At 42.3% G+C, this 19,824-nt stretch overlaps 1 protein-coding gene across 1 annotated transcript in view; it reads right to left on the bottom strand.

The window, feature by feature from the left end:
- The window catches only part of INTS9 (integrator complex subunit 9), a 127,128-nt gene that overhangs the window by 15,817 nt on the left and 91,487 nt on the right, over nt 1-19,824 (bottom strand). Inside the window, exons 9-11 of the mRNA XM_027549012.1 lie at nt 10,179-10,290; nt 6,706-6,886; nt 1,089-1,149 (exon numbers count right to left, since the gene is read on the bottom strand). Coding sequence (XP_027404813.1) covers nt 1,089-1,149; nt 6,706-6,886; nt 10,179-10,290 — 354 coding nt within the window. The remainder of the gene's footprint in view (nt 1-1,088; nt 1,150-6,705; nt 6,887-10,178; nt 10,291-19,824) is intronic.

Here is a 19,824-nt window from a genome sequence, read left to right as displayed (position 1 = left end):
GCTGTCTCTGTGATGATCACTCTCCTGACTTCTAATATCAAAGGTGAGCTTTCTGTATGTGTGAAAGTGTTAGTTGCTCAGTCATGTCCGACCCTTTTGTGAACCCATGGACTGTAGCCTGCCAGGCTCCTCTGTCCATGGGATTCTCCAGGAAAGAATACAGGAGTGGGTTGCCATTCCCTTCTCCAGGGATCTTCCTGACCCAGGGATTGAACTCGGGTCTCCTGCACTGCAGGCGGATTCTTTACCACCTGAGCCACCACGGAAGCCAAGAACACTACAAGACGTTCATATGATGTGCTATGAAATATTAGGCAGCAGCAATAACAGTGAGGCACACAGAGAAAGGTTCATCATTTACTGTTTGGTGAAAAACAAAAGTAGTCACGAAACTGGGCACACACAGCCGTATAAAAACACGACTGGTTCTGTGAAGAAGGGGGAATTTTTCTGTTTTTTAAATTGAAATGTTGTCATTTTCATCATTAAATATTTACACCAAGGACATAAGCTATGTTTAGTATCTTATACTAAAAAACATAACTTAGTTGCTCAGTCGTATGTCTCTTTGCAACGCCAAGGACTGTAGCCCACCAGGTTCCTCTGTCCATGGGATCCTCCAGGCAAGAATACTGGAGTGGGTTGCCATTTCCTTCTCCAGGGGATCTTCCTGACTCAGGGATTGAACCCATGTCTCTGGCGTCTCCTGTACTAACAGGTGGGTTCTTTACCACTAGCGCCACCTGGGAAGCCCTTATACTAAGACACAACCAACTCGTAGGAAGACTTTGACAATAAGTAAATCTATTATGCAAAAAGGCAGTAGTAGATACTAGAATAAAATTCCTCACCCAGTCAATGCAACAGAAGTAGACTATGAACTGAGCAACATACTGGAAATGTAAGGTGTTAATAAGAAGAGAAAGTAACACATCTTGAGTTAGCATATTCACGCCACCTTACAAGGCAAACAGAAGGCTGTATCAGTTTATCTCCACATTTCTTAATTCTAATGATCTGCTATTTCCACCCACATATCTTTACCTACATTTCTTACTTGCTCTGACATAGTGATTCCATTTTCTTACCTCAGCATGAGGAAAAGGAGGTTCTGGGAGGTACACCTTAGTCTGTTTGTTGTGACAAAGCCTTTAAAAACAAAAAAGATGAGCACATTTAGGCACGGTGCACAGAGGCATTTGCTGCCACCTAGTGGTTAAACAGTGCAAATACATGCTGAGGTTTAAAATTTTCCTGCCAGTGAATCTCACTGTAAATAGCTGGCATTTATAAAGTAATTAGGATGTAAGTCTCTTGTGAGCATATTTTTAACCTTTGAAATTCCTCAATACATTTTTTCCCTTAAAACACAAGCTTCTTATTTTGGAGTAATTTTAGATTTACAGAAAATTTGCAAAGATAGTACAGAGTTCATCATCTCACTGTTTTGTTAAACTAAGACATTGACATCAGCACACTACAGTTACCTAAACTCTAGACTCTACTCAGCTGTCACCAGTTTTTCCACTGATTTTTTTTTCTCCTCCAGGATCCAAGATACTGTATTTCATTTAGTTGTGGTCAGTTTTTTTGGCTGTACCACAAGGCTATAAGGATCTTAATCCCCAGACCAGGGACTGAACCCATGCCTCCTACAGTGGATGCACGAAGTCCAAACCATGGACCACCAGGGAATTCCAAAGTGACCAATTCTGAGTAGAAAGTAATTTTCTGTTGAGACAGATTTCTATTTGTACATGTACCATTTCATAAATAGCAGAATTTGGTAAGTCTAACTGGAGAGTAATAAATCTCTCCAGGAACTATCTTAATTCACAGACACTGACTGTTTTAGGTAGTCTGTTTTTCCCTAGTCAGATGTGACATTTAACACACGGAGATTTCTGGAAAAACAAATATGATAAAAAGTTAATCAAGGTATGTGGTGCTCTGTAGGTCTGACATTTTTAAGTTGGGGGAAAAAACACACGCAGTGATTGTTAGAACCCGCTTCTAAGAATCCTACTAAAGCAGAATTAAAGCATTTCAACATTTCTAACAGATATTACTTTTGATGGAATAATTCAGGACTCTGGGGGTCTAGGTTTAGTCTTAACTTCATTACACAATCTGTTATCTAATTTTTCCTACCTTTGGTTGAACTCGACTTTAAAAACATCACTTTTTAAAACATCACTTCCACAACTCCTTTGTGGAAGAAGATGTAAAACACAAAAACATGATACTTTTTGAAGGGTTACTTATTAATAGTGTCTAAACAGACAATAGTAGTGTCTTTATTTCAAACTCAGTAAGAGGGATAAAAGAGCTTGGTTTAAAACTTTAATGTTGAGTGCTGCAAAGAATAATTTATCAGTTAGCATCAGTATATAAAAGTATAAAACTAAAATACTTCTGTCAAAAAATAAAAGAGATAAATGCATTTCATGCAAAGATGGGCACAATAAAGGACAGAAATGGTATGGACCTAACAGAAGCAGAAGATATAAAGCAGAGGTGGTAAGAATACACAGAAGAACTATACAAAAATGATCTTCATGACCCAGACAACCATGACGGTGTGATCACTCACCTAGAGCCAGACATCCTGGAATGAGAAGTCAAGTGGGCCTTAGGAAGCATCACTACTAACAAAGCTGGGATTCCAACTGAGCTATTTCAAGTCCTAAACGATGATGCTTTGAAGTGCTGCACTCAATATGCCAGCAAATTGGGAAAACTCAGCAGTGCCTACAGGACTGGAAAAGGTCAGCTTTTATTCCAATTCCAAAGAAAGGCAATGCCAAAGAATGTTCAAACCACCACTTAATTGCACTCATCTCACACGCTAGCAAAGTATTGCTCAAATTTCTCCAAGTCAGATTTCAACAGTACATGAATTGAGAACTTCCAGATGTTCAAGCTGAATTTAGAAAAGGCAGAGGAACCAGAGATCAAATTGTCACCATTTGTTGGATCATCGAAAGAGAAAGAGAATTCCGGAAAAACACCTGTATCTGCTTCACTGACTATGCTAAAGCCTTTCACTGTGTGGATCACAACAAACTGTGGAAAATTCTTCAAGAGATGGGAATACCAGACCACCTTACTTGCCTCCTGAGAAATCTGTATGCAGGTCAGGAAGCAACAGTTAGAACAGGACATGGAACAACAGACTGTGTCCAAGCTGGGGAAGGAGTATGTCGAGGATGTATATTGTCACCCTGCTTATTTAACTTATATGCAGAGTACATGATGAGAAACGCTGGGCTGGATGAAGCACAAGCTGGAATCAAGACTGCCAGGAGAAATATCACTAACCTCAGATATGCAGATGACACTACCTTTATGGCAGAAAGCAAGAAGAACTAAAGAGCCTCTTGATGAAAGTGAAAGAGGAGAGTAAAAAAGCTGACTTAAAACTCAACATTCAAAAAACTAAGATCATGGCATCTGGTTCTATCACTTCATGGCAAACAGATGGGAAACAATGGAAATAGTGACAGACTTGATTTTTTTGGGCTCCAAAATCACCGCAGATAGTGACTGCAGTCATGAAATTAAAAGACGCTTACTCCTTGGAAGAAAAGTTATGACCAAGACAGCATATTCAAAAGCAGAGACATTACTTGGCGGACAAAGTCTGTCTAGTTAAAGCTATGGTTTTTCCAGTAGTCATGTATGGATGTGAGAGTTGGACCATAAAGAAAGCTTAGCACCCAAAATTGATGCTTTTGAACTGTGGTGTTGGAGAAGACTCTTGAGAGTCCCTGGGACTGCAAAGAGATCAAATTAGTCAACCCTAAAGGAAATCAGTCCTGAATGTTCATTGGAAGGACTGATGCTGAAGCTGAAACTCCAATACTTTGGCCACCAGATGTGAAAAACTGACTCATGTGAAAAGATCCTGATGCTGGGAAAGATTGAAGGCAGGAGGAGAAGGGGACAACAGAGGATGAGATGGTTGGATGGTAGCACCGAGTCAATGGACATGAGTTCGAGCAAGCTCTGGGAGTTGGTGATGGACAGGGAGGCCTGGCGTGTTGCAGTCCATGCGGTTGGAAAGAGTCAGAAATGATTGAGCGACTGAACTGAAATGCAACGTGGGGGACTCCCCTGGTGGTCCAGTGGCTAAGACTCGGTGCTCTCAATGCAGGAGGCCCAGGTTCAATCCCTGGTTAGGGAACTAGACCCCACATGCTGTAACTAAGTGTTCATATGCTGTAACAAAGACCCAGTGCAGCCAAGCACATAAATATTAAAGAGGAATGAACCAATGAGTGCCATGTGCTACCCTGGATCGGATCCTGGAAGAGGCAACAGGCAATGGTGGAACAGCCGGTGTAATATGAATAAAGCCTGGAGTTCAGTTAATAATACTGTGCTTATGTTAATTTCTTAGCTTTGATACAGAATGCATGACCATGTAAGATATGAACACTGGGGTAGGGGGGAACCTGAGTAGAAGGTATATGGGAGTTTCTGTACTATATCTGCAGCCTTTCTATACTTAAAATTATTTACTAAAAGGAACAAGTTATTATTGAAAAAACAAATTCAAAAGACAAAACTGAAAAAAGGGCCAAAATGGGAAACAATGTCTGTAGATATAACAAAGCATTAGGATCTTTAATACATGTATAGGGTTCAAATAAATAGATAAAGGTACAACACCTCTGGTATGTAAATAGGCAAATAAGGAGTAATTTACAGAAGACACAAACATTTTTCTGGAAAGCAATTTAGATTTGTATGATGAACATTAAAAACTATGTACATCTTTTGTTCCAGTAATACTATTTTTAGTAACTTACCCAAAGCGGATGTAGTCATAAATATACAGAATGATATTAATCGAAAATTTATCACTAAAAGGAAAAAAACTGGGAAAAGCCTGTCCACCCATAAGACAACAGTTATGTAAATTATACTATGTATAAATGATGAGTGATGATGTCATAATGCAGTCAAGGAAAAATGATGGTATCAAAGATTTTCTAATGCTCTAATCTAGTATTGGGCTTCCTTGGTAGCTCAGCTGGTAAAGAATCCGCCTGCAATGCAGGACACCCCGGTTCGATTCCTGGGTCAGGAGGATCCACTAGAGAAGGGATAAGCCACCCACTCCAGTATTCTTGGGCTTCCCTGGTGGCTCAGCTGGGAATGAATCTGCCTGCAATGCGGATTAAAAAATTTAAAGGCAGGATTCACAATTAAATACTCAGCATGATCCCTACATAGAAAGATGAAATACATCAGAATCTAATAGTGACATTATTTCTGGTAGTGGGATCATGGGTTCGGATTATTTTTTACTGTTCTCTGTAACTTTCTTTTTCTCTAGTAAACATGTATTACACTCATATTAAAAACAAATAACAAAAAACAGGAACTCAAAAACAACCTACTCTTACCAGTCCCAAGTCCTACCCCATCAGACATTCTGACAAGAGTGGATTGGAAGCACAGACACCAGTTAGGACACTGCCCACAGGGTTGGTCCCCGAGCCTGCATCGTTCAGTATTTTCAGCTGAGGCTCTGGATGAAGACGTTCAGGACATGCTGATGAACGTGCAGCGATCCTCATGTGGACTGCCACCTAGTCAAGATTACCTTCCCATAATGCGGAGAAGAGACTTCTAATCAAAGAAGAAATCCAATGGCCGCCAATAAAAGTGACCTTTTATTGTTAGTCACTAAGTCAAATATAATATAAACAACAACAAAAAGTCCTATGAACGAACATGAATAATACACACGTTGGACGGAGAAGACTGAATTTAAAAACAGAAAAAAAGGGCCTTGAGCACAACTAAAACGGGAAGAAAAAAACGATACTTAAAAGTGGGGTAGGCAAGCGTGACTTTGGGATAATCTGTGCGAATAGGTATGCTGCGCAGTTGCTGTTCAGTTGCTTCAGCACGCCAGGCTTCCCTGTCCTTCACTATCTCCCAGAGTTCGTGAACGTTGCACAGAGTAATGTACAAATCCTCTTAAATCAGAGGCTTTGTGGACTATTGTGCCCATTAGGTCATCACACCAGTAGACAGGATTAAGCACACCTGTGTGTCACAACCCCATCCCTGGGTACCATTAAGTCCGGTGTGTAATTTACAGTATTTCCTCCTACCCTGCCTTTTTGTGGCCAGGTGAGTTAGATTCAAACATCTGTCTAAACAATCCTGAAAAGGTTCACCCACTTCATATTGTTCAATAATTTACCCATCCTAGGATTTGATCAAATAATTTCCTGTTGTAATAAAACACTGTCACCAAATATACTATTGAAATGGAAAAATAAGCTAGTTTTCCCCATCAGATTTGGTATTAAAAATTTCAGAGAACATGAGCTTGGGTTGGAGACTTTTTTTAGCTTTAAGAATGTAACTGCACTTTGTAACAGACAGAGGGAAGCATGTGAGAAGGTAAGTGCATAACAGTTTTATTGTTCATTTTGAAACTGGTGGCTAAGTTACGTCTTTGCCTTTCCTCCTTCCCTTCTTAATAACAATTCTCCTAAATCCTAGCAAAGTAACTGCTCTGGGAATCTTCATATCACAGAAAGGAAAAAAGAAAAAAATGAAGGTTTCACAGTAAGGTGAGAAAAAATAAGATTATTTCTATTTCTTTTTAAATTAAAACTAAAAAGCTTTTTCTTTTCCTACTGCTTGACTGTAGGGATCACAGGAAAAACAGAGACCTACCACTCGGCAAAAATCTGTGAAAACTCCAGTGAACTGTTAGCCACTGGGGAGATGAAGTAGAAAGGGATGCTGGAGAGGCCGGCCGAGTCGATGTACTGGTACAGGCACTCCAGGAGGTCGTAGATCACTCCCGAAGGGTAGCAGGGCACCAACACGTTTCCTCCATTCCGAACTGTCAGTGCTAGAAGGGTGGAAGCCACAGGACACTGTAACTCAGACGGACTTCAATAATATTAAAAACAAAAAAGAAAAGAGAAGAGCTGAGGCCAGAGAGGGGGAAAGTAGCATCAAAAGAACAGTTTTATACAGGGAGGACAGAACTTTACAAATTATGTTTCCATTTCTTTCATTTTTCCACTTCTGTTCCTATAATTCACTTCATTTGGGTAACAATCAACTTGGTTTTTTTGGGGAAAATGTACCAAAAAATTAATATTCTATCAACTGAGATATTTGGTGCAAAAAAGATTTTCATACCCATACATGGGAAAAAAAACCATGTAATCTTGCCTCCACTTTAAATGAATAACAAATACACTATTTTCTTAAGCAAAAGTCATCAAAACAAAAATTTTCATCAAAACATAAAGAACAAAAAAAGATTTGAGTTCTGATTTTCAGTTGCTTGCTATGTAGTTCAAATAGCAATAAAATCAGCAGTATTATAGTGTGTAGGTGGGGAGGACCCTGAGTTATTTTTTTAAAGGAACAATTTTAGTAAGGATTCTCAGTCACTGGTCCATTCAACAAACAATGGACTTTAAAAAAAATATGAACTATTTATTTTTGGCCCGCTGGGTCTTGGTTGCTGGGAGGGCTTTCCTCCAGTTGTGATCAGGGCTTCTCACTGCAGCAGCTTTTCTTGTTGTGGAGCACGGGCTCTAGGGTCTTGGGCTTCAGTAGGTGTGACTCCCAGGCTCTAGAGCGCAGGCTCAGCAGTTCTGGTGCACGGGCTTGGCTGCCCTGAGGCGTGCAGGAGCTTCCTGGATCAGGGATAGAACCCACGTCTCCTACAATGGCAGGAGGATTCTTAACCAACTAGACAGCAAGGAAGTCCCAACACTGACTTCTTTTGAAGACTAGCACCAGAGTGGGAGGGTCCAGAGGCTTACTGATGATCACCTGAGGGATCAGCAACATCTCAGGCCCGGGGACCAGGGTGTGCAGGCGTGGATTTGGGTTTTCAAGTTCCCAATGGCAGATGAGCTTCGGGACGGACCATCCCAGCGCCTTCTCTTTTCAGCTCCTGCTCAGAACTTTGTTTCATTTGTCTCTGTTTGGGCTCTGATCATTGCTGAGTGACCCATAAGGAAATAGGCCAAGTTTTTCCATTTGACTCATTCTAGTGGCATTTTCTTCCATGAGTGTTTTGCCCAAAAGAAAATCCTCTATTCTTTAAAGGCTTAAAATCAGTTATCAAATGAGGAATTGCAACTTATAACCAAAATCGTAGTAGAAACTGTAACTGGCTGAGACTAGTCAAGCTCTCAATTTCTTTCTTCGTCTAGTTTCCAATATAGATGAAAACAAGCAAAGTTAGGGCACAGAACCTGAACTCTCTGATGCCTTCTATCCTCCTGTATGTCCCAACTCTCACATCCGTATTCTCCAAGATGCTGTGCACGGAGGACTGGCTGACCCGCTACTACTGGAGTAGGAACCAAGGAAAAGATGAGAGCGCTGCAGGGCTCCAGTCCCACTCCATCTCAAGCTGTGGGACCTCAGGAAAGCCACTGCAACCTCCTGGGCCTCAGCTTCCTCACTGCTTACGAGAGGAGTGAACTAAATCGGTTTTCAAGCCTTCTTTTGTAGGAAAATTGCCAGAACATGATAAACATACAACTTCTCCACTAGGCCTCCTCTCCTCAGACAGTCTGACTGTGGCACAGCCTCAACATGTGAGGCAGCTGGTCAGTGGACCCCTCTGAGCAACAGTGGATTACATGGAAGAGTCTTTCAAGATCCGAAGCCCTTGGATTCCATGATTCTAGAGTTACAAACAAACATACAAAGTCTCTTTGAAACCAGTCCAATTGTTCTTCCAAGCTAAGAGTAAACTGTCGTTGTTCAGTTGTTCAGTAGTGTCCGACTCTTTGCGACCCCAGGGACTGTGGCCTGCCAGGCTCCTCTGTCTGTGGGATTTCTCAGCAAAGAATACTGGAGTGGGTTGCCATTCCCTTCAACAGGGGATCTTCCCAACCCAGGGATCAAACCTGCATCTCCTGCACTGGCAGGTGGATTCTTTACCACTGAGCCACCTAGGAAGCCCAAGAGTAAGTTACTGGTAGCTTAAAATCAGCAAAGAATAAAAAAGTCTACAACTATTGGCAAGGGAAAGTGAAATTTCACAGACAATATTAGAAGACAAGCACTTCCCTCCCCCAGAGCTGAGGTAACAGGGCTGAGGGGCCTGAGCTCATGAACTCCTCTTTGGTAACAGTGATGGAATGAATGTGTCCCCTGAAGTTCATATATTGAAGCCCTAACCCTCAATGTGACGGTGTTAGCAAGGGGATCCTTTGGGAGGTGACCATGTCTATATGAGGTCATGAGTATGGAGCCCCCACGATGGGATTAGTGCCCTTATAAAAAGAGGAAGAGGCCCTGGGCCAGCCTTTCTCTGCCATCTGGGGACATAGCCAGAAGGCTGCTGTCTGTGAGCCAGAGAGAGGGTTCTTGACCAGAACCCAGATGTGCTGGCCACCGCATCTCTGACATCCTAGCCTCCAGAACTGTGAGAAATAGGTGTTGTTTAAAGCTACTAGCCTTTGGTATTTGTTACAGTAGCCTGAGCTAAGTAGGAAGCGACCTACATATTTCTAGAAGAAATGCAGCATTTCTAGACTTTATTGACAATTATTCCAAAGAAGCATACATTTATTCCAGGTAGAAAATACTCAACAAGTCTCTCAATTATAGTCCCCCCCTGCCCCACCCAAAGAAGAAAAAATAATACCAAGCAAATATTTTTGGGGAAAAAATACACCTGTTCAATGTATCCCTGTTGTGAATTCAAAATATTAAGTCTTTTCTGTGCTATTATTTGCAAAGCAAAGACAAGATTATTTCCTTCTTTAACTCTGCTTATCCTATAAGCACTCCTGACCCACCTGCAAAACCTACCAGCAAGAAGCGGTGGGCACCTGCCAGCAAGAAGAGGAAGAATTTCTATGTAAGTGGGAGAATGTTGAGCATCGGCTGTATAATTGCTAAAAATTCAAACTTACCGTTATAACCACCATTCTTATTGTGCCTTCAGATTTAAGTTGCTTAAGAACTGCTTTTGTTGACAACAGTAGGTTTTGAAAGATAAACAGAAAGCATGGAAATAAATGAGGGAAAAGGTCATAATAGGGGGCATCAACAGGGTGTGAATGTGAAGCAAAGGGAGAAAAAAGTACCACAGGAGCAGGGCGATCACAAAATAAACGTGAACCATTTCCTCCCATGTAGAACTTTCCCGAGACACATACCTAGGTTGCTGCAGAACTCACCCACCATGCTATCAGGGTTTGCGGTGGGAATCTGGGTAAGGCCTGTCAGGATGAGAACATCGCTGTTTTTGAGAGATGCTTGGTCCATGGGCTGAAAAACCACAGAGAACTAGGCTTAGTATATTAAACAAAAAAAGGTTAGGTATCAGAAGGAAAGGAAAAAGAGAACACAATCAATGATCTTTCCACGTCCAACTTGTCAAGAGGTCATCTCACTTCCTTTTACAACATGCCTATCATTGAAGAGTGGTTGCCCAAGGGAGATGGGTACCAATGGGAGGGAACTTTATGGGGCGATGAAAAGTTCTGACATGCTATGAAAACTCACAGAAGTCTGGGGAAGGGTGGATTCATGCATATAGATGACTGAGTCCCTTTGCTGTCCACCTGAAACTACCACATTATTAATTAGCTGAGTGTATGCTTAGTGTGTATGCTCAGCTGTGTCAGTTTCTTTGTGACCCCATGGACTGTAGCCCACCAGGCTCTGCTGTCCATGGAATTTTCCAGGCAAGAATACTGGAGTGGGTTGCCATTTTCTCCTCCAGGGGATCTTCCTGACCCAGGGATCAAACATGGCACCTGCACTGGCAGGGGTTTTTTTTTTTTTAGCACTGTGCCCCCTGGAACTCCATTATAAAGCAAAAAGCTAAAAAAGAAAAAAAAAAAAAAAGGATAACCCCCCCAAAAATATGAAAAAAAAAAAAAGAAAAGAAAAGAAGCTCTTTTTGTAAAGCTATCTTACACGTATCATCACAAATTTGAGGTGGACCTCAAATCTGAGCCTGTACCAGGATCACCTGGAGGTGGAGTGCTGCCCCCACCCCAGGGTTTCTGATTCAGGTTTGAGGTGGGGCCTGAGAAGATGTAATTCTCATGAGCTCCCAGGAGATGCTCCTGGTGGGGATGTGGATGGTGGTCTGGAGACTGTGCCCTGAGATTCACTGCACTGTACAGTCTGGTTCTCAAAACAGCCCTGCCACGTACAGGAAACTGGGATCGCTGTGGAAATACAGAGGTCGAGACTCAAAAAGCTGGGGTGCTTTTCCCCAAGAGTCAGTGGCAGAGGAGAGAGGACAATGGATCAGGAACCAGAAAGGTAAAGCCCCCTTCAATTCCACTACCAGTAAGGGACCTCAGCTGAGCCTCGGGCTGGGCTTCTTATAAAATGACCCGTCTCCCTTCAGGGATTTCTCCGAGTCTCATGCGCTAATTTACACGATCTTCCTGTAGCCTATGGAGTCCTATAGCACAATGTTATGCAATCCTTAGGTTCTATTTTTGAATTGCATTTTGACTGCTTTCAGAGCATTTAAAAAAATACGAAGTACCTCTTCCAAATAAGTCAGGATTAAAACTGGAAACAAAAATGAAGGCCCATGCAAGGATGTATTGTACAACATGAGGAATATAACCAATATTTTACAATAACTGTAAATAGTACTCTTTTAAAATTGTATAAAAACAGGGACTTCCCTGGTGGTCCAGTGGCTAAGACTTCATGCTCCCAAGGCAGGGGGCCCGGGTTTGATCACTGGGCAGGGAATTAGATCCCACATGCTGCAACTAAAGATCCTTCATGTTTCACTGAAGATTGAAGATTCCACACTCTGCAACTAAGACCCGGTACAGCCAAATAAATATTTTTTAAAACTGCATAAAAATTTTAAAGTATTTAATAAGAGGAATAGAAAGGGGAAAAACAGAAGGTCCAAAGACCGAGATGCTAGAGAGCTCATCCATGTTTTCATTTTGTAATGTATCTTTTGCTCAATTTCATTTAACCTACTCACTAGAACATCAGAAGGAAAAAACAGGAGGGATAAACATTATCCCTCCTCTTTCCTATCCAAATTTCTCAGTAAAATTCCAAATAGCAGTGCAGCCAAGACCTACCACGTGCATTGCTATTTCTGAGTCCACGTGCCTTTTGATGTATCATCCTTCAGCATCTTATATCTGCATGGACATATGGGCTTCATCAATTTTTTAAAATAACACGATTGTGGATAGATAAGTTGCTTAATACTGTGAAAAGCATTTTTTTAAAACACGGATACAGGAGATGTACAGTTGTGACAACTATATTGAGCAGCTTCTAATTGCTATTTGCACAGACACAATAATGCGTTTAAGTAAAGAGCTTTTCTTCTGCTCAGGCAGAACTGACCTGCGTATTTGCCTTCTCAACAAACACACGTACGTTCGTTGTTTCCAGAGAAGGAGGGAAGGGGGAGTAAAGCATGGAGTTCACAGTCACTGATGTGTGAGGAGCCTGGGCATGCTCAGTGTGTGCCTATGTCAAGAAGGAACTGGAATGGTGATCAAAGGGACCAAGCTTTGTTGGGCAGTATATTTAACTTATGGATGAGAAGGGCTTTCCAGGTGGCTCAGATGGTAAAGAGTCTGCCTGCAGTGCAGGAGACCCCAGTTTGACCCTGAGGTCACGAAGATCCCTGGAGAAGGGAATAGCAACCCACTCCAGTATTCTTGCCCGGAGAATCCCATGGACAGAGGAGCCTGGCGGGCTGCAGTCTGTGGGGTTGCAAAAGAGTTGGACACGACTGAGCGACTAAAACAAAATAAACCAGTATTCTTGCCTGGAGAATTCCACGGACTGAGGAGCCTGGCGGGCTACAGTTCATGGGGTCACAAAGAGTTGGACATGACTGAGCGACTAATACACACACACACACACACACTTAGCTTAAAAGGACAACAATTTTATAAGGACCTTATTAGAACAAACCACTAATAATTCACAGGGCTGATAGGGGATTCAGCAGCCCTCAGAACCTCCAAAAATCGTACAAACAATTCTGTCTCCCTATATCCATTCTCCCACAGATTTAATTGGGTTGTCATTTGGGGCCATGATCTCCAAAAGGTTAACTGAAGACAACTAATCTAAACAATGACTCAGAAGCAATTCTGGCCTTGAAAACACCATCATCCCTGAACCTCAGCCATTACCACCATGTTCCTTTAAAAATTAAATGCCCATAATAAAAAACAAAGGCAGTGCTACAACATGACTAGCAACATAATTGGGACGTTATAAAATACTTCATGACTGAGTCACACTGGATGTTCACAGATTTAGCCCTATAACTAACTCAGACATTTCTTGTGGATTCCTCAGTTCTGTTCAGTTGCTCAGTCGTGTCCAGTTCTTTGCAACCCCACGGGCCACAGCACGCCAGACCTCCCTGTCCATCACCAACTCCTGGGGTCTGCTCAAATTCATCTCCATTGAGTCGGTGATGCCGTCCAACCATTTAATCCTCTGTTGTCCCCTTTTCCATCCTTCCCAGCATCAAGGTTTTTTCAAATGAGTCAGGTCTTCGCATCAGGTGGCCAAAGTATTGGAGCTTCAGCTTCAGCATCAGTCTTTCTAATGAACACTTACGACTGATCTCCTTTAGGATGGACTGGTTGGATCTCCTTGCAGTCCAAGGGACTCTCAAGAGTCTTCTCCAACACCACAGTTCAAAAGCATCAATTCTTCAGTGCTCATCTTTCTTTATGGTCCAACTCTCATATCCATACATGACCACTGGAAAAACCATAGCCTTGACTAGATGGCCCTTTGTTGACAAAGTAATGTCTCTGCTTTTTCATATGTTGTTTAGGTTGGTCATAACTTTCCTTCCAAGGAGTAAGCGTCTTTTAATTTCATGGCTGCAGTCACCATCTACAGTGATTTTGGAGCCCCCCAAAATAAAGTCTGCCACTGTTTCCACTGCTTCTCCATCTGTTTGCCATGAAGTGATGGGACCGGATGCCATGATCTTAGTTTTCTGAATGCTGAGCTTTAAGCCAACGTTTTCACTCTCCTCTTTCACTTTCATCAAGAGGCTCTTTAATTCTTCTTCACTTTCTACCCTAAAGGTGGTGGCATCTGCGTGTCTGAGGTTACTGATAGTCCCACACATGACATCCAGGCTTCTGATGCCAATTAGAGCTCACTCTTCTCAGGGGTCTCCTTGATCCCCAGTGGGAAGGGATGCCCTGCTTCTGAATCCCCACAGCCCTTGACTGGATTTCTAACCTAACAGGACCCATCATTTGGACCCTGGATAAAGTCCTGTGGGCACCCATCTTCTTCCTCTACGGTAACCTGTGTAAATCTAGCACCTCCCCATTTATGTTTCCCTTACAGTCGAGCACAGCCCACTGTCCAAAGCAGGTTAAGAAATACCACAGACTAGATGAGGGAAGGAAGGAACAAACAAAGAGATGAAGGCATGTAAGCAGTGCACGTTAAGTCTGAGAGAAGGAAACACTCTGCCAGGTTAGAAACCAAACAGCATGTGCAGAAAGAAGACAGGAGTCCATTAAGTGGTCCAGTCTCTCCCTCCTGGCTTCATGGGATCCGTTTCCCAAGTCCAATCCTTCAAACCAATCACGAACTCTTTGTAGCTCAGCTTCCTCACTGCTACTGCCCTTAAATATATTAGGTTTAACTCTCACTGGTTGGCACCGCCTCACCAGTGAGGACAGAGCTTTGTTTCCTCAGGACAGACCCGAGGAGGCTGAGGCTTTGAGACAACTTGGGGCTACGTCCATGGAGAAGAGAAAGCTTCTTGCGGCCTTGGCAGCTAAGGTGGGGAGCAGTATGCGGTGGTTTGTCCCAGACGTCTTTCTTAAATAACATTTTGGGGATATGGCTGTGTCCTTTCCCAGGAGGAGTGGGCCCTTCGTGGACATATCCAAGGGACCGCTGCAGACAGATGTGTTACTAGAGACAGTCATCGGGTCTCCGTAGAGGAACTGAGGCCCAAAGAAGAGAAGTGATTTTTTCAGACTGCCCCCTCCTGAAGGGTGAATACTCAGCTTGGGCCTGGCTCTCACGTAGTGGGCTCTGATGCGACAGTTGACAGCGGAGAACTGAAGCCCAGGTGTTCCATGGGGCCAGCTGACCAGAGGAGCACAGGCGGCCTTAACGGGCTATCCTGAAGCCTGGGTTCTGTGGAGGCAGGAAAATGTCTTTGTGTTGACCTTCATCTCCAGCTCTACCCTAGGCACCAGGTAAGCAAGTGGTTTTAATCCCTTGTGTTCTATATCAGGGAAAGTCAGACACTTTCAGAAAATTCCCAAGGACTGAACCTGACTGTAAGATCTCCATAAGGTCAGGCACAGAGGGAGAAACAGCAGCCTACAGATATTTCCTGAGAATATCCAGAAGGAAATGAATTCCTTCAAGAATTAATTCCTTAGAAGACTAAGGAGTGGCTGAAAAAAGCTAACATGTACATCCATGTGAAGATCTGCAGCAAGTCACAGATTTATAACAATACAATGCATTAGAAAAATCAATCAAACAAACAAAAAACCAGAAAACTTTTATTCTAGAGCATCCAGATCAGAGAACTGTATAAACAACAAAACACTTGAGGAATTCAGAGAAAAGAAGAAAAATGTAAAAAACAAAACAGCAAAACAAACCTACCCAAGCAACTGTCTTAACTCTAAAAACCTGACTCAAAGACTCCAAATTTGAGATATTTTCTTCAGAACTAAGAGAAGAATCTACATTTACATTTATTACTGCCAAAGACTTTAAGACCTCAGGAAAACTGACCAGGGGGAGCATCTCCCTGCACTCGAGGGAGAAGGGTCAGGAAGAGGAGGCAGAGAAAATACAGGCGGTGTGCTAGAAGAAAACATTCTCTCAGGCTGGCCACCAGCCTCTTCCACCCCCAAGGGCAAGAAGGAATTCCCACTGTGACCACCAGAGGCTTCAGGGTACTGACTGGGCAGAAATTCTCAATTGGTTTAAAAAAATTTTTATTTCTTACAAAGAAAAAATTTTCTTTCCAATGTTCTATGTCAGGGATTCTTAACCTGATGAATAACAATGGGCTTCTAAAGACTCTATAAGCTCAGCCTTCAGAAAATAAATGTAAAATGTCATATAGATATGCAACAGATTTTTTTTTTTTATTAACAGTTCTTATCAGATTCTTACCACCAGGATTTTGAGGCTGTGACCCACAAAACGTTAAGAACCACTACTCTATGGACTTCCCTGGTGGTCCCGCGGCTAAGACTCCGTGTTCCTAATGCAGGGGGCCCAGGTTCAATCCCTGGTCAGGGAACTAGATCCCACATGATGCAACTAAGACCCAGCACAGTCAAATAAATGAATAAATATTAAGAAAAAAAAAAAAAAAAGAAAAGAACCACTGCTCTAAGGCAGAAGTTTCCACAGGGAGCCGCTGCTGTCAAACATCTCTCCTTTCATTCTAACAGACACTCACCACCTGTCTGGCAACTGGAGAACCACCTGTTTGAGCCTCAAGGCCCAGTGTTAACCGGTTAGGAATTAGCCTGGTGATTGACTGAGCCTGGACTCCCTATTTTTGTTCCAGGCAAGGATGTAAGGGATAGTCCTCAGGGCAGGAGGGCTGAAGGGGTTTGGACACCTTTCCAGGTCCCTTTCGTGGTCAGGAGAAGGATGGGAAAAGATCAAAATCATAAATGAACCAAACGCAAACCCTAAAGCACCGCTAATACGAACAACACCAACAAACATCTACCACTAACTTTAAAGTTCCACACTTCAAATTTTAGCCTTGGGACTTCCCTGGTAGTCCAGTAGCTAAGACTCCGCGTTGCCCATGCAGGGGCCCTAGGCTCTATTGCTGGTCGGGGAACCAGATCTAGATCCCAGATGTGGCAACGGAGACCTGGCACAGCCAAATAAACAATATTAAAACAAATTTTTTTTTTTTTTTAACCTTGCATGGGTATCAGTGTCCTGTCCTAGGCCAGCCTCTAAAACGACCCCCAAATTCTGTGGCTCCTCATGTCTGGGTATATGCAGGTTTTGCCCTTTTATACTGGTGATTTTCACATCTAAAACTCAAGCCCCACCCCTGAAGTCAGGCAGAATAGCCAGGAAACTACTGAAATAATGGGTATAAAGTTGCCTTTTCAAACCATAATAGAAAAATTAGTGTTCAACATTGGTTCACAATGCACAAGCAAATCCATTAATTTCGTTTCCAAGGCCCAAAAGGCTGCGGCTCTAATAACTAAAAGTGCTCTCTAGTTATTGCTAATGTGTTCAGGGGACCCATCCAATGGTTACTGTTTATTCTGTGCTAATAGTATTATAGTTTTTAAACTGTGTCCAACGCCCTCTTTCTGGGCATATCTGTTTGAAGAAGATGTTGTTTGAAAAAAAAAAAAAAAAGCTTTAAATAATTTAAATGTCTGACAGTGATAAAACAGTTAAGTACTTTACTGTATATCCTTATGATGGAATTAGGTAGCTATCAAATATCACGTGGTAGACCTAATCATCTAAGAAAAGTTCATTAAATCAGAAAGGGCAGAAAAGCAGGCTGTAAATTCTTTCTTAATCTTAAGATAAGTACATTTTTTTCCCCTCTGAGAATTTTATATTTTCGAAAACTACTAAAATAAGTGGCTCAGATGGTTAAGAATCTTCCTACAATGCAGGAGACCCGGATTTGATCCCTGGATCAGGAAGAGAAGGGAATGGCAACCCACTCCAGTGTTCTTACCTGGAGAATCCCATGGACAGAGGAGCCTGGAGGGCTATGGGGTCCATGGGGCAGAAAAGAGTGGGATAAGACTGAGCAACTAACACAGTAACACACAAAATTACTATAATAAACATAAATTACTGTTCTAACAGATATATCTGGAGAAGAAAATGGCAACCCATGTCAGTATTCTTGTCTGGAGAATCCCATGGACAGAGGAGCCTGGTGGGCTATGGTCCATGGGGTCACAAATAGTTGGACACAAGTAAACGACTTAGAAAATAATATTAATTTAAAACAAAACGAAAAATCCTGACAAGACAGAGCATAAACACAAGCTGTTGGCTGTCTTGTAGAATTTCAGGGACAGCATAGAAAGAAAGGCAAACGACAAATTTTGAGAAAATGAAAAACTAGAATAAATTCCCAGAGAGACCATGGGCCCTGGAATGGAGACAAAATGATGTTGTTGTTCAGTCAGTAAGTCACGTCTAACTCTGTGATCCCATGGACTGCAGCACGCCAGGAGGAGCCAGAGCCAAAAAGGGTTGGGCACTGAGGGAAGAGCAGGGGCCGGGAAGAGAGCCCTTTGATCCTTCTCCTCTGCAGTACCCTGGCAGACGGCAGCCTGCTCCAACATACTGCGAGGGAGAAAACACCGAACAGCGGCGTGAATGTTCACAGAGGCGCAGGCACACCCACAAGCCCCTGCTTACTCCCTTCACCCCACAAGGCTACTAAGTGGTAACAAGTCAGAGAGACAGATTCGGGGGAAAAAAGCAGTGTCTGGAGCTGAGGTACAAGAGGGTTTCCCTGAGAGGCAGGTAAGTGGTAACAGCTGACGGGGAAATATAACCAGACGACTGATGAATGCAATGCCTACTAAAAACAATAAGCTAAAAACCCATCCCACACAGAGAATTCACAAACCGGATGGAACAGTGGCATTTACATTAAAAAAAGGCCATGCACAAATAAAGTAAAAATGAGTAAGTAAAATAAAAATAAGTATAGGGCTTCCCTCGTGGTCCAGCGGCTAAGACTCCAGGCTCTCAATGCAGGGGGCCTGGGTTTGATCCCTGGTTGGGGAACTAAATATCCCACGTGTTACAACAAGATCTAGTGCAGCCAAATAAATAAAAATAAGTATTTAAAAAAGCATAAAAAGCAACATTTGGAGATACTGTATATGGAAATATAATCATTGAAATAAAGAATTCAATACACAGGTTGAAGAGAAGTATGGATATAGCTAAAGAATGAACTCATAAGTTGAAGCAGGAGGCTGTTAAGAGATGAGAAATATAAAAGAAGAGATATGGAAAACACAGACATCAATATCTATATACTAGAAGTTCTTCAAGAAGAAAAAAAAACCAGAAGGAATAAATAATTTAAAAAACGATTAAAGAATTTTTCTATGTTAAATTGGAAGATCTTACAGGAAAAACAGACAGGAAAACAAACAGGAGAAAATAAACATTTAAAATACATCACAGTGAAATTTAAGAGCACTGAGGATAAAGGGAAAATTCTACCAGCAGATCCCACAGATGAACACAAATCTGAAGGGCTTTGCAATTCTTCAATGCAATAAGGGTACAAGTGGAAAATGAAGAAATAGTTTCATAGGGTTATAGGTTCAAAGTTTTTTTCCCTTTAATTTTATATCTACCTAAGCTATCATTTATTAGGGCTTCCCTGATAGCTCAGTGGTTAGGAGACCCTGGTTCAATTCCTGGGTAGGGAAGATACGCTGGAGAAGGGATAGACTACGCACTCCAGTATTCTTGGGCTTCCCTTGTGGCTCAGCTGGTAAAGAATCCGCCTGCAATGCAGGAGACCTGGGTTTGATCTCTGGTTGGGAAGATCCCCTGGAGAAGGGAAAGGATACCAACTCCAGTATTCTGGCCTGGAGAATTCCATTGACTGAATAGTCAGGGTTCACAAAGTCGGACACAACAGAGTGACTTTCACTTTCACTTAAGCTATCATGTGACAGTGAAAGTGAAGTCGCTCATTCATGTCCGACTCTTTGCCACCCCATGGACTGTAGCCTACCAGACTCCTCTGTCCATGGGATTTTCCAGGCAAGAGTACTGGGGTGG

Source organism: Bos indicus x Bos taurus, chromosome 8 (genome assembly GCF_003369695.1).
Source record: "Bos indicus x Bos taurus breed Angus x Brahman F1 hybrid chromosome 8, Bos_hybrid_MaternalHap_v2.0, whole genome shotgun sequence".
Classification (NCBI taxonomy): Eukaryota; Metazoa; Chordata; class Mammalia; order Artiodactyla; family Bovidae; genus Bos; species Bos indicus x Bos taurus.
This window is presented reverse-complemented; position numbering and strand designations above follow the sequence as displayed.